This window comes from Mastacembelus armatus, chromosome 12 (genome assembly GCF_900324485.2).
Source record: "Mastacembelus armatus chromosome 12, fMasArm1.2, whole genome shotgun sequence".
Lineage (NCBI taxonomy): Eukaryota > Metazoa > Chordata > Actinopteri > Synbranchiformes > Mastacembelidae > Mastacembelus > Mastacembelus armatus.
Genome location: NC_046644.1, coordinates 8,879,437 through 8,893,899, shown reverse-complemented (window position 1 = coordinate 8,893,899; position 14,463 = coordinate 8,879,437). Strand labels below are relative to the sequence as shown.

At 40.9% G+C, this 14,463-nt stretch overlaps 2 protein-coding genes across 3 annotated transcripts; both read right to left on the bottom strand.

Annotated features, from left to right (window-relative positions):
* Nucleotides 1-1,093: 1,093 nt before the first annotated feature.
* On the bottom strand, nucleotides 1,094-10,920 carry LOC113124506 (sorting nexin-18-like). Of its 2 annotated transcripts, none has more exons than XM_026297439.2 (5): nucleotides 9,425-10,920; nucleotides 8,413-9,344; nucleotides 7,678-7,971; nucleotides 6,469-6,851; nucleotides 1,094-3,448 (listed from the first exon to the last, which is right to left on the bottom strand). In XM_026297439.2, exons 2-5 carry the CDS (start codon nucleotides 9,141-9,143, stop codon nucleotides 3,222-3,224), a joined length of 1,635 nt encoding a protein of 544 aa, XP_026153224.1. In that variant the 5' UTR covers nucleotides 9,144-9,344; nucleotides 9,425-10,920; the 3' UTR covers nucleotides 1,094-3,221. The 2 variants fall into 2 exon arrangements, with proteins under 2 accessions (XP_026153224.1, XP_026153225.1); XM_026297440.2 differs by having other exon boundaries at nucleotides 8,413-9,252.
* A 1,489-nt stretch (nucleotides 10,921-12,409) lies between these two features.
* Nucleotides 12,410-14,272, bottom strand: LOC113124223 (SOSS complex subunit C). The gene is made up of 4 exons (XM_026296755.2): nucleotides 13,939-14,272; nucleotides 13,470-13,566; nucleotides 13,152-13,239; nucleotides 12,410-12,929 (listed from the first exon to the last, which is right to left on the bottom strand). The coding sequence occupies exons 1-4, from the start codon at nucleotides 13,961-13,963 to the stop codon at nucleotides 12,831-12,833; spliced, it is 309 nt and encodes a 102-aa protein (XP_026152540.1). The 5' UTR covers nucleotides 13,964-14,272; the 3' UTR covers nucleotides 12,410-12,830.
* Between the last annotated feature and the right edge of the window lie 191 nt (nucleotides 14,273-14,463).

The following is a 14,463-nucleotide window of genomic DNA, read 5'->3' as shown; positions in this document are numbered from 1 at the left end:
GTAAAATACATTCACTCATCACAGCATTCAATTTCTGCACTTATATGTTTTGTCTCAACACATGTCATGCTACTGTTTCTGATAGTCTATACAGTATTAACATTTCATAGTAAGAAAAAATAATCATCTTAGTCAGTTCTTGATTGGCTTCTTAAATTTTTGTCCCTTTTTGCCCCCTTTTATATTTGCATCTATTTTCCAATGCACTGTGAAAGATGTGTTTTTAATAAAAGAGATTTCTTACAGACTTCTGTGTGTTCATGTGTAAATGCAATACACAGTAAATAGAGCTAAACTAAAATGTTGACAAAGGCAACGGGACTAAAACGTACCTGAACACAATAATAAATCAGTAAAACTTACATATATCTATCATTCTATGTAAAACTAGGCCTCAGCCAGCACAGCCAGGCAGTCTGTTTGCCTACAGGTACATATGTTTTTAGTCAATACTTGAAACATGTCTCCAAATGGGTACTGACCCTTGTATACATCACAATACTTGGAGCATGCTCTACATAAATGACTGTGAGTCAGGTTTTTGTGGTTTAGAGGGTTTTTTTAAGCTTTTGCAGGTCTAGAAAACCTAGAAATAATCAAATCTGGTTTCAATGAAGAATCCATGTGCGTGTGCAATAAATATTTAAAATTATGAAATACCCAGCCTGAACAACCAGCCTGCTCTGAGTTTTAGAACTTAATAGATTTGATGCAGCATTTAGAGAACAGATTAGTAGAAGAGCTTTGTTTTTGCATGAAGTCAAAATAAATTAACTCATCTTTGGAGTTTCCTTTAAGATTAGCTGAATTAAAATAACAACTATTCAATTAAAATAATCACATTAAAGAACCAAATGAACACTGAGAGGACAGACTGAGGCATATCTAAATAATGAAGGGCCTGCAGCTGCAATTTGACCTGCAGTCTGTGAACTCTGGTGTCAGATATCAGGGGACTGGACTGCTGCTGCCTCCGCAGGAAAAACAAGTGATAACACACTTCTCTTTTAGAAAACTTTGCACTGAAAATACACAGAATACATTTTAAACTGTGAGCCACATATTCATCAAAACACTGAAAGAAACAAACAACTTAAGTGAACTATAAGTTATATTTTGAAAAAGCAGTCAACAATACAGATACATAATTGATTTAAACTCTAATTTCACATATCTGCTGCAATGCGTTCCCACTGTGCTACATTAAACGTGTTAAACAATATCACTCCTGTTCAACAAGTGTCTTTCTGTTGAGAACATCAACCAAAGTGATGGTCTGCTCCTATAAGCTGTGTAAAGTAAAATCCTAGAAAAAGAAATGTTAAGTCACACTGGAAATTACAACATTTATCAAAAATATTGAGAGACGGCAACACTGCAACGCATTCAACGTCACTGTCAGAGTTACACAATTGGTGTCATATTTGGTTCATACAGTGGGAAGAAAAGCAGGTGAACCATTTGTAATTATCTACATTTATGTATAAATGCGTCTTAAAATATGGTCAGATCTTCATAGAAATTACAATTATGAACAAACAATCTGTTTTAAGTAATAGCCCACAAACATTGTCAGGTTGGAAAAAGTATGCAAAATTCCTTCTGAATGTTGTGCAAGTCTGCTCTCAAGCTACCAGAAAGACTCTTTTAAAGTTACTGCTGCCAGACGAAGCTCAACCTTATATACAAGAGTTCACTTGTTTTTCCGCCAGCACTGTGAATGTTTAATGGGTTTGTACTATAAACACAGTAAAATTGGTCACTTTTGTATATTATTAGATGAAGCACACTGTGTCATACCAATTGACAACCAGTTAACACAGACAATGGGGCAATACCTAAACATTCACATACTTTTTCTTACCACTGTATTTACCAGATCGCAACTTCAGGTTGTGCGATATGTTCTCATCTTGCAGTCTCCACAGATTCATTTCAGGAACTACTCTAATAGTCACGCTCTTTGCAGAGTAGAGACCTCAATATTGAGAAATGTAGGGTTAGCAACTGTAAGAAAGCCTGAAATCCGTACAGGATTTTGTCCTAGTCTGGCAAAAACTACAATAACTCATTAGGGATTCACAACAACAGTTTACTCGTAGAACAATCGTCCTCAAAACCACCATATGTCAAATTTGAAAATTTCCAACTTTGGTGCCCTCAAGTTGTAGGATAATAATAAAATTACAGCAATTTACATATGATGTTAAAAGCAAAACGTATGCAGATTGTCTAACTTTTACAATAAAAACATACCCTCAGAAGAATATGAAATATGGTACAACACAAAAAAGCCGACACACTGTGGATTTAAATTGTAAGAAGTGTGTTCAACACTTTTGACAGACAACACCTTCATTGTAGTGTAGTGTTTGCTCCCTAAGCCTGACCTCTGAAAGGAAAGTTGTCCACCTTTTAATGAAACAGCTACTAGAGTCAAAAATAATTCAGTTCTTTTCATTATTGTCAGGGACTGCATAAACTACAGAGCTTCAAAATGTATTTAGTGAAGATGTGACAGTGTCTCAGCTGTGCAAAAGATGTTAGAAATCAGAAGTAGGTCAGATTTCACCTATTAAACTGAATCAACAGTGTAGAACATGCTCGCTTTGACTCATTCCACATTCGCAATCACTTGCATACTGCCACGTCCCATTAAAACAATACTGAGCGGGTAATTCAAGTAGAAACAATAACATGTAGACACAACAGATTAACTTCTTTTAAATCAAGTCTTTTTCAGACATTAAAACATCCAGTTTACATTTAGGGAGTTTCATATCTACATGCGTCTGTGTTGGGTTACCGTGTTCCTGAATGCAGGGTTTACATGAAGTGGAGAGATGCAGAGGTCACATGACCATGAAACTTGGACTTGACAGACGGCCCTATTATATCGAGAGCAGCTGTTTTTAAGATCTGTGCAGTCCCACTGAGATGCAACATGTCAGCAATATCCCTGTTACTAGTGCATTCATCAGAGCTGTCCAGGAAGTTCTCGTTCCACAGGCCCGCTGGTCTATATTTTTCTAGAGTGCTATACTTCTTACAGCACTACTATCAGGCCCAAGATCCATCACAATAGAAGGTTCTTTCTTGTAAAGAATGATGAGATGTTCTTCCTGACTGTACGACAAACCCAGCAATCATCCCTGTCTGATTCCCTCTTCATCTTCATCATGGCCCTTTTGGTCCAACTTATCTCTTTTTTGTATCTCTTCCTACTGGTCCTCGTCATATCTCTGAAGCGCATCCTCCAGCTTGGCGGTGATCTTCTGGAAGAAGCCAATCTGCTGACGGAGGTGGTGCTGCATCTGCGAGCGGAAGTCCCGTACACGTGTGCGGTGGAAGTGTTGGATCTCTGCTAGTGTGGCGCAGGAAATGATGTTGCAGCGGTTGTGGAGCTCACCCTCCTGCTTTGGACAGTCTTTCACTTTAGTCAATGCACCTGAAAGAGGACAGGGAGGGAGATGGAGAAGGTTGATTAAGTGTGAAAGGTATACAAAGCCGGTTTACAAGTTATGCCATGAATTTGGAGCGAACTTTAAAAGAAAAGAGGAAATGAAAAGGGCAAAAGGCAGTTTTTTTTTTTTAACCTTCAAACTAAGTAATAAGCTAGTAAACCCTACTGTTAAAAACATGTATGGAGCAATGGTTTTTTTCCTGTAAACTAAATTCTTCAAGCTGACCTCAATCTGATCATGACATTTTTTTTCATACTACAGAAATAAGCTGATTATTCATACTTTTTCCAGATTTCCTTGACGTTACCCAACACTGTGAGCTGTGACTCACACTGTCTAGTTCAGAGTAACTACATTTTCAGAGAGGTAGTACAGTTTGGATACAGACGAAAAACAGATGAAGAGGAACTTCTCTAAAAAGGCACCGTGTGGAGGAAATAACGATCTAGCTGGTAGCCCGGCATGACTCAACCTCCTGACCTCATAACAGTATCTCTTGCAAGATCTGTCTATCTCAAACACCTTGAAAACATGCTCTATACCTTTTCAAATGTACTAACAAACAGAAATCAACCTGAACTTTACTCTCCTCACTGCCAAGGCGATTACGTGGCTGTAATCTGAGCTCTTGTGCTGTTGGCTGGTGGGAAACTTGTACTGAACCCCTCTTACACACACACACGCACACACATACTTGTACTTCCATTTTTGTGAGGACACTCATGGACACAGTACAATGATCCTTACCCTAACCCAAACCATCACAACTAAATGCCAAACTGCAATCCTTACCCTAACCCTTAGGTGAACCTAATTCTGATCGTAACCCTAAAATCAAGTGTTAATGATCAAACAGGAGTCTGATAAAGCAAGGACCGGTTAAAATGTCCTCACTCATAAAATTATGCTCAAGATGGTACTCAGAAAGTCAGAAGTACAAGTACACACGCACCCCTCCCCTCTTCTTCTTCCTTCTTGTCTTCAAGCTCCAGGAGGAAGGAGGAGAAGAGGCATAAGAAAAGAGGAGGAGGGGAAACTAATCCTACTCCATTCTGCATTCCTACAGTCCCAGGGCAACACAGGACAAGAGGCCCAGAAATCTCCACTCATTCAGATCAGATGTAGCTTTTGGACTGAGCAGACAGAGCTATTGCAGTCAGAGATTATTGTACAAGGTCAGTTAGGTCATGAAAACCGTGTTAAGCGTGTTCATGTTAAGTGTTAAACATTGCATTTTTTATGTGCTACACTGTGGCCATGTTTTTGTAATTTGGGTGTTATTGAAGAAACTGTTCTGCACTACATGATATAGACATTTGAGGAATGTAGAGCTGCTAAGGGAGGAGTGAAGGTTGATGTCTTTGAAAATGTAAAATATCTGCAGTTATCTTTGGTATGCTGAGTGCAATCCAGTGATTTATGTGTTTGAGAAAAAAAGGAGAAAAGCTTAAAAAAAAAAAAGTAGGTTTCTCTGAGATTTCTCCCACTGAGGACACCTCACCTAAACAACTGTTAATAAACTGACCAAATTTGGTTGAAGACAGTTATTTCACAATAAAGACAATAGTGCATACTTTGCATTGTTGAGATGTGGTAATGGGTAGTATTCAGACATTCCTATGACAGCAGCGACATTATTACTCAGCCTGTACTTTAATTTCTCTGACAGATTTAATGTGAAATTTTAGGCTAAACAGATAATTGGTTGGAAGCTAAGGTTTTGAGAAATGAAAACAGTGTTGACAGTTAGAACGATGACCACCGAGATCTTTCGAAAGTAGATGTCTGGCCATTATATACTATTCCTATAAATTTAAGTTTGAGGTCTTTTCTGAAGTTTAAGATGTGGTAAAATAATTTCTGTTGTCTGTGATAAGTAAAAATCTGAGTAAATGGTGGTCTCAGTGGCAAAGTTTTTATCACTGCAGTTTTCATAAGTCATTATGATCCATTAGTATAAGCAATTCAAAATATGAAGTAAGGGAAATGTTCATGTTTGTGCCATTTGGGGCACATACAACAATGTGTTATTTGTCACAGCGTGTTATTTAAAGTAGGTGAAGCCCTGTCAGTCACGGAGACCATTGGGATTCAGACTGTGTTTCCATAGTTTGGAGCTGTGATTGTATCTAGAGAACAGATCTCAACGGACTATAGAAACAGTGCCTCTAGGTTTGGCAAACGTCAGGGCTTTGCGTGCCAGGAGCAACTCCCTCCTCCCAACCTGGAGGGAACTAACAAGCTAACTCCTCTGCAAGTCTTTTGTACACGTTTGTTTGAGTGTGTTTTCAAATGAACAAATACAGGATCTCACAGTACCCAGAGTGTTACAATGGACCGGCCATGGGGTTCAGTTTTCAACCCAGAATGACACTACAGTTCAGTAAACGAAAACAGATGTTGCCCTTGTTAGGAAACAGTCAGAATCTCGGTCTTTGTGTACTCTCTGCTTTTATACTGACATAGAGAACTTGTCTGGGAATCTGTGGGGCTAGATGGCTTTTAGAAGCATCATTAATTATTTGTTTTAATGCAAGTTAAAATAAATAAATGTGTGATGTGCTTGTTTCAAATTACATGCATGGAAACTGAGAGCAAGAGGCCATGATTCAAACTCATCACGTCTGACTCTCTCCACCCTGCAGAGGATTGCATGAATTAACAGAACGATGCTTGGTCTTGCATCTGTTTAATTTCTTGCAAGCGTACTTGAGGTTTATTGGATTTTTGTGTCAGTATGTAACTTTTTTTGCTTACTTTTATCGCTGTTGCGGTCTTTCTTTCTTCAGGTTTTAATATGTAAGTGTGTTAAGTTCAGACTCATTAAAAGACAAAGACAAAAGCGTATCTATGACAGTCAATAGGGATCATTTGCCTTGTGCATGTAAACACACTTCACTGGTCACTCTGTCACAAAGTCCTTTACATTTATGCCACATTGAAAATGCAGTGGTTCTGGATTTGGAGCCCTCATGACCACACACACACACACACATTTTCCCACCTTTCTGGACATGGATGATGTCAGGAAAATTGGCCAGGTGTCCTCTGTAAAGGTCCAGCAGATCAGAAATGGGATCAAGGTCATGGCGCGGCTGCTCTGCAAAATGCTCTCCTATTGCCTCGTAGGTCTCTCCAGTGTAGGCAATGGCTTTGTTCAGGCCTCCTGAGTAGGCCTGCTGGTCCATCTCAAATGCCTGCGCCAGGAGTTTGAAGGACTGTCCGACTTTTTGGTACTCTTTCTTGAAACCTGCCATCTGTTTGCGGGCAAACTCATTGATGGTAGTGTTCACCACCACAATGTTCTCATCCATCCTCTTGGTGAAGGTTTTGAAGCCTTCAATCTTGCTCTCGACTTCCTGAAGGTCCAGCGGGACATCAGGTGTGCTAATACAAAAAGTGGAAAAAAGACAAGCATTTTAGATCTTGTCGCTTTATTTTGAATGTCCTTAAAAATTTTACTCACACATTACATCATCTTTATTACACACATATGAGATTAGATTATTGGTTTGCTCTGTTCATCCCAGATACTTCCTAACACAAAAGCCTTCATTTATAGCACACTGAAACAAGGAAAACAGATAACAGTGTCTTGCTAAAGGGAAAATAATGGCACTGTTACTTTGACACTGTTATAAAGTGGGTGGACAAGTGTAATACCTTATACAAAACTATGATGTAATTCACCACAAGCTTGAGTAAAGCTGATTGCTAAACTCCCTAAAGGTAGTTTTAACTAGCAGTTTCAAATTGTACACTGCAAAGTGTACATCTATAATTTTGCAAAGATGTGTTGTAATTTGCTGTTGTGGTGTTCCTTTATTCCCTTCAAAACGCCACGTTTTACTTCTACTTTAGCTAATGATTAACTGCATTTCCCACAATGCATTTTACAATCGCCATCGAACGGGCTAGAACTTGATAGTCAGTGGTTGTATATAAATGCAGAACAAGTGTTTAATAGTGATAATGTGATGAGAATCATCTTTGTTGTAGCAGCAGTTTGTATGACTGGAAAGCTGGAGGAAAATGGAAACTTTGCAAAGACGCCCGTGCTCTGGGACTGCAAGTCCTTTGCATCAAACCTGAATCAATGAAACATTCCTGCAATTGCCCTGAAGCTGCTGGAAACAACAGTAATGTATATCATGCAGCAGTCCTATGCTGACTCTAACACGGGGTATGAACCCCCATTCTCTGCACCACATACCTAATAGTGAGGAAAAAATTGGCCCCGACCAACTCGTCCCTCTCTGCCTTCCTCTTGCCCTGTTTCCATGCCTTCTCATCTGCCCCGCATGTTAGGAAATGCTGGAAAACATCACAGTGTGCCAGCACGGGGTGACTGGTCATATGGTTCATCCACCAGATCAGACCCTTCCTCCGCTTGGAGATGAAATCCTCCTCAAAGCGTCCGGTGGCTTGCTTTTCCGGCAGGTGCGGCACTGAGATGACCGGGAAACGCTCCACGAGCCGAGCGTAGAGCCAGTCGAAGTGTTTATACCTGCACCGACAAAGAAAGAGGAGAACAAGGGGAAGAACAAGAGGAGAGGGTGGGGTATTAGGGGGGGATTTAGGAGATGAGGTAAACAGCAAGGAAATATAGTAAGAGTGAAAAGGAAGATGAGAAAAATCTAAGAACTTTTTTTCACCAGACCAAGTGGAAACTGAAACGTAAGCGAGCTTGTGTTTAAAATGTTGGAATACAATGTGAAACGTGCAGAGGGAATTTAAGAAAGGAAAGGGGAGATTCCGGAGGACTCCAGAGGGCAAAAGGCCAATGTCTGCTATGTTTTTGCCATTTTGTGGGAACAATCGTGGCCACAGGAAGAACCACAGAAACATTTATTTTAAAGTGTACAGAGCCCGAGGCTCTGGTGAAGAAATGAATGAGCCCCTAGAGAAGAAAGAGGAGGAGGAGGAGGAGGAGGAGGAGAGCCTGTACCTGCGGTTGACTTGAACATTGGTGTGTGTCGGGGTGAGGCCATAGGACATGTAGCTCTTCATGCCTTTGAACTTGGTCTGCTTGGTGGGGTCGTCAATGGTGCAGGTGAATGGGTAGGGATCTTCCTGCCACTCAGGCCCATGCTTCCCCATTACCACGCAGATCCTGTCTCCATCCCTCACGCAAGCAGAGGCCTCCCCTAGCAGGAAGGCCTCCCCTCCGGACTTAACAAAAGTGGAGAACCTGTTGAGGTTCCTCCCCACTGTCGCCGAGCTCTTGGCCTGCTGCTGATGCTGCTGTGCGCTCCCACGCCGCCCAGGCAAGGAGGTGGTCACCGGATACAATGGGGGTGCACTGCTAAGACCCTGAGGCACATCGGTCGCAGGAGAGCTGTCATCCCATTCGTCGTCCCAGTCGTCATCACTACCCTGGCTGGTGTGGAAGCTGTCTCCACCACTACCGGCCCCGAGTCCTCTCTGAGAGTGGGTGGGTGGCAGGGCTTTGACTTTAAGTGAGGACAAGCCGTTGTTGGAGCTGGCAGTGATGTGGTCCCTGATTATCTCCACGTAGGAGGCAGGGAAGAGGCCAGCCTCCCCCCTGCTGTTCTCCCCCTCCAGCCAGCCCTCCAGCTCCTCCTCACTGAACAGAGTCACCAGCTCGTTCTCCCTTATGGAGATCTCCCCTGGGTTTTCAGAGTTAAAATCGTACAAGACTCTTGCCTTCAATGCCATAATTTTTTACGTCACTAATATTTCTGTCTTTTCCTGTTTGTGTTGGATTTCCACTGTGGAGTCGCCTCGGGAACTTGCTTTTCTTCCCGGATAAAACCTTTTAAGATCTCTGTGGAACGTGGATGAGATTGAGGTCACGCAGCGGCAGTACAGAAGCAAAAACTCTGGCTTATTTTCTCCAAAACCTTTAGCAAAACCAGGCTGCTTAAAAAAAAAATAAAAAAATCAGAGATCCATGCATAAAAGAATATGAGAAACACAGGCTTGTATCCGACACCCACCTCCTCTCTCTACGCTCCTATCTGCGGGTTCAAATATCATTTGTTTCCATGCCGAACTGGATCCAGGCCGGACAATGTCAAGAAAAACTGTCTTTGTCCCCCAAGACAAGATGCCGATTAAACTTTACATTTGACGAACTTGCTACGGCTGCTTACTCGTCCACATAAGAGCCGGGGAAAGTCCTTTTTTTCCTCGCCTGCTATCCGGGATGCTTGTAACTTAAAGGCAGCAGTAGACTGGCTGACTAACGGAGGGTGGAGCCCGGAGCAAGTTCAGTCAAGTCACTGAACTCATACATGGAAAAAAATGCCACATAAAAGTTCCTTTTAAAGCCACATCGTAGGACTCACATGACACATGTACACGCAACTGACTTGAAAGATGCCTCCAAATCAAGAGAGAAACAGAAACTATTGATTATAAATTTAGCTCATCAATCACCTCAGGGCTACATGGATGGTGCAAGACTCGAGGCTTTCTATGTGCACTCCAAAAATAAGCACACATGTACAAGTTGATTTTGTGATATCACAACTACTTTGAAAGCCAATCAAGGTCTCAAAAGCATCTTTCACACCTGCCTTGTTTAATCCGGATTAACTGAATTCTGTGTCGTTTCCCCCCTTGAAGTGGTTCCTTTGGTCAGACCGGACCCATTAATGGATGCGATCTCAGTCCAGCACCAAATGGACTCTGGGGCGGTTTGTTTGCAATGGGAACAAGATCCAATCTTGATCCGGATCAAGTACAAGGAGTACAGCATGGTACAGGCTCAGTATTCGCCCCGTCGATCACAGGCTGCATGTCTTCTTTCCACAGTGTCCAACTGTATTATATTTGCAAGACATGTTTCTGAAGTGTAATTAACAGAGTACGGATCCTGCTCCTGCGTTTACATTCTTGTTCATCCCAAGTGACCAGGTAATAATCAATCAGCTGAGGAAAGTTCTCACGTGACACTTTATTCACCTGGAATTTTCTCCACGTGAAAATAAACTGGACTAGGGGGAAAACATCAAGTTTACAAACTGCTCCACTAAAAATGAACTGCAGATTTGAGAACAGGACTTGAATTTGCTTTGCCCAAGGCCTGGCAGAAAAGAACCCAGATTTGTTTACACACAATGCACTTTTATTTGTAATATACTATAATATAATATAGTATAACTGTGCGTTTCCCCACTTCGACCACTAGAGGTCAGTGTTACATCACCCAGTGACAGGAGACGACAGTTCCTCCTCCTGTCCAGCTGCTGGCAATGAAGCGACCGAAAGCGAATTTTCACGTTGGATGTCAGGAATTAGATTTCACACGATTGTAATGATTACACAAATGCTGGACCATGATCTAATATTTACGACTTTTTAAAAATCAAACATTATTTGCACCTTTTTAAATAGTTGCTTCCAGACTCTTAGAAAATGAAGACTACATAAACTAACAGGTGAAATATTTAAATTAAAAAAAGGTAAATATGACATATGTTAATTGTATGGGGTCTTTGTTTGACTGATACAGTTTAGGTTTGGCTGTAAACATATGTTTGATTATAGGCAAAATATTTATTTATTCCTTGATAATGTTTCTATTGTACTTTGAAGTAATGACATGCTCACATGCAGGGGTGTGGGTTATACAGTATGTGCATGGATAGTATGTGTGTAAAATCTATAATTTATATGAATTTAATATGACACTGAAGGTCTGTCCATTCTGTTCTGTGTAGGTGTAAGGCTCATCCACACTGGAATTAATACATTATAATGAAAATGTATTTGATGTCAGACTCATGGACGATCCATTTTGAATGATGTGTTTTTATTAACTAATCAGAGTTAATGTCTTCTACACAGTTATTACAAAGTAAATTAAATTGTTAATACTATTGATAAACAGACAAAGTATTGATAACCAACAATTTTCCTATCATGTCCGACCCAGTTCACACCACTAATGACACACTGGCTAAGCTTGTGTGCTGGGCTCACAGCCGCGGGCCCACCGTCACTGTTGCTGTGTGAGGCTGTGGTGCTGGACACACCTACCACTGGCCACTGGCAAAAGCTTAGGAGGTTCAGTGAATACCAGGCAACGAACGGAGGGGGGTTGGATGACGGTCTTCGAATAAGATAAAATTGAGAGGGTGGGTAGAACCATAAAATCAATGGAGCATCTTTTTAATATCCATGGTTAGGCCTTTACTCTGGGCTCTCAGGTTGTAATTTTGTAATTTTTCTTTATTCTTTTGCCTGAGGGAGAGGAGTTCAGCAGCTGGCTGTTTGACTTTGCAGGATGTGAATCGTCGGCCACAGACAAGGACAGCAGCACAATCTCCCGTACAGCAGCCATAGCCGAGCTCAGCCTGGCCACTTCAGACATGTTATATGCACATGGGATGAGAAAGAAGAGACGCTGCCAGCAGGCAATGGATGACACCATTAAAGCCAAGATTAAAACAATGAAGGCAAAAGGAGAACTGCTGCTTATTGTTTCAAAGTGAGAAACACTTTGAAAAAATAAGCAGAAACATGTTCTGTTGACTGACCCTGATGCCTACAATGCACATTTTTGATATTAACATATATATTAAAGAAACTCAAGCACAAGCATCAAAACACCCTGTTGAAGAAACGCATTCTCTGCTTGCACTGTTAGAGACTGTATCATGAGTCTAGGGCTCAGGATATACCAGGAATTAAACAGCCTAATATATTTCTAAACATATCATCTGGCTGCCTTAAATTCTGGCCAAATTTCTTAGATGCTTCAAAACTGTCAAGAGAAAAGGGGGCAGAGGACGGCTGAAGCGCTCTTGTTATCATTTCTTGCCTTTCATATTCACAAATCATATGTCCATCTTTTTGTGTCAGTACTGTCATTTATATTTATTAAATATAAAGGAGGAAAAGACTTGTAAATTCAGCCATGTGTTTAGACCTTGAGCACTGATTTCATATTTGCAAAAATAAAAACTGAATTTGAATATATATCCAACATTTTTATTATGCAAATATCAATACAAATCAATTACAAATGTAAAAACCTTGAAAAAAATAAGGATTTACGGAAAGTGATGTGATTAGTATCATGATCAGCAACAGAGCAGGACATGACCATAGATTTTTATAAGCCCCTGGACAATTTAACAGGATGTTTCATAGCTATGGAATCTGTTTTTTGACTGTTTGGAAAGCTTTCCTAAAACGAGCAGCCAGCAAGTTAGTCTGTGAGATGTACAAATGAGGGATTGACTTTCCCCTGAGATTGTTTACAGAATGACAAAACATGTCCATTAATCACAGGTTTAAAAGAGGAAACTGGGAGACATGTGTCTGATGTGCACATACTGTAAGTTGTTTCAAAGCTTTGTCTCAGGCAGCCTGAAGGGTGACCAGGGTGAAAGGTCATGACTCCGGTTCCAGGCGTGGAAGGACAGGGAGGATGAGGTTCCCAAACGAGGAGTCTTGAGTAATGAAGAAGCCTGAGGAATGCGCGTGTGCATGCTGCAAGAAAAGACATGGATAGGCATGAAAGCTAACTTGTTAAAATATTGATTTTCTGACTGTTACTAACACAGGTGATGGTATTGAGACACTCATACGTGACTCGGGGGTGACTGATTTACAAAAAATTGCATCCTGAAGGCAGCCTCACTATATTTCAATACTAATTTGTTATTTTGTTTGCTGTGTGGAAACAGATATAAAGTTGCACTTGTGTTTCACCTGCAAGGCGGCTTTCTGTTGAGCAGCAATGTGCTGCTGTTCGGCATTGTCCCTGAACTCCTTCGGACTCTGTCTGGACAGCGAGATGCTACAGGATGAGAGGAATCAGAGGGCACAGGGAAAACACAGAAAGGTAAACAACCCAGCTGGAAATTCACTGACTCTTGTCTTTCCATCATAGCAGCCGAATTAACTGTTGGGAACCCAGTGCGACGAAACTAGTCAAACATCCTCTGCTAATGCATGATAAGACTGCTAGTCTTGACTCGTGATTCTGATGAATTCCTGTTACCCTACTTGGTTGTATACTGCCCCTACCTGGCACCAGGAGTGTTCATGGACTGATGCTGCATCAACCGCCTCCTCTCCTTGTCCAGCTCGGCTAGGATCGCCACCCGCGTCTTGTTCGGGAAGGCTGGATGTAAAAATAAGATGCACAAGGGACAGAAAGGCACAGTATTGAGGAAATAATCATTATGTATCTGATATCATCATTGAATTCATCTAATTATAGGCAACATTTTCAGTAGACGCAGATAATTGTGTTAAGCTTATGGACACATCCCAAAGAGTAAACCCAACATTACTATTTTTTTTTTTACAGGAAATATATATTTGTTTATATCCCAAACACTTTAGGAACCAGGTGAGATGAGGAACCTCACAACTCTAAGACAGTTTTGCTTTTTCCTGGGAGTCATAAAGCATCAGCTTTTTAGTTTCTCCAGACGAATGAAGACAAAGAAGTTTGGTAAAGATATCCACTGGCCCAATACAAATAAATTACCTTGTCCTGGAGGATTAGCAGCCATGTCAGTGACGAAGCTAGTGAAGACTTCAAACCACAGAGCGGGTTATTAATGGTTTAAGTGTCGCCTAGCTAACTAATGTCCTGCTAACAGCTAGCGTGAGCAACAATAAAAGTCCTGAAGTATGAATGTGAGTTAAACTTGGACTGGATAAATTACACAACAGTTAGTGCTGTTGAATACCACTGAGACAGCAGCTTAAAGTTTAAAATAAATATAAAACTCTCGATTTTGTGCGCGGAGTCAGTCACATTGTGTCTCCTTCCACCGCCTACCGGTTCTTCAGAGAGGAGCAACACAGAAGAGCTCTCACTCTGCTCCTATTTCCGGAACCAAAAAGTATAGCACAGAGTGAAAACTATACGAACGTGTACTAGCTACAAATCACGTTAAATTCGCATTTTTATATGACATAAATTATACACAATATAAAGCCGTACTGCTCTATTAATATTTTCTTGTAATTTGTTATTTTGTGTTTAAAAAAATAAAAACCTAGCAGT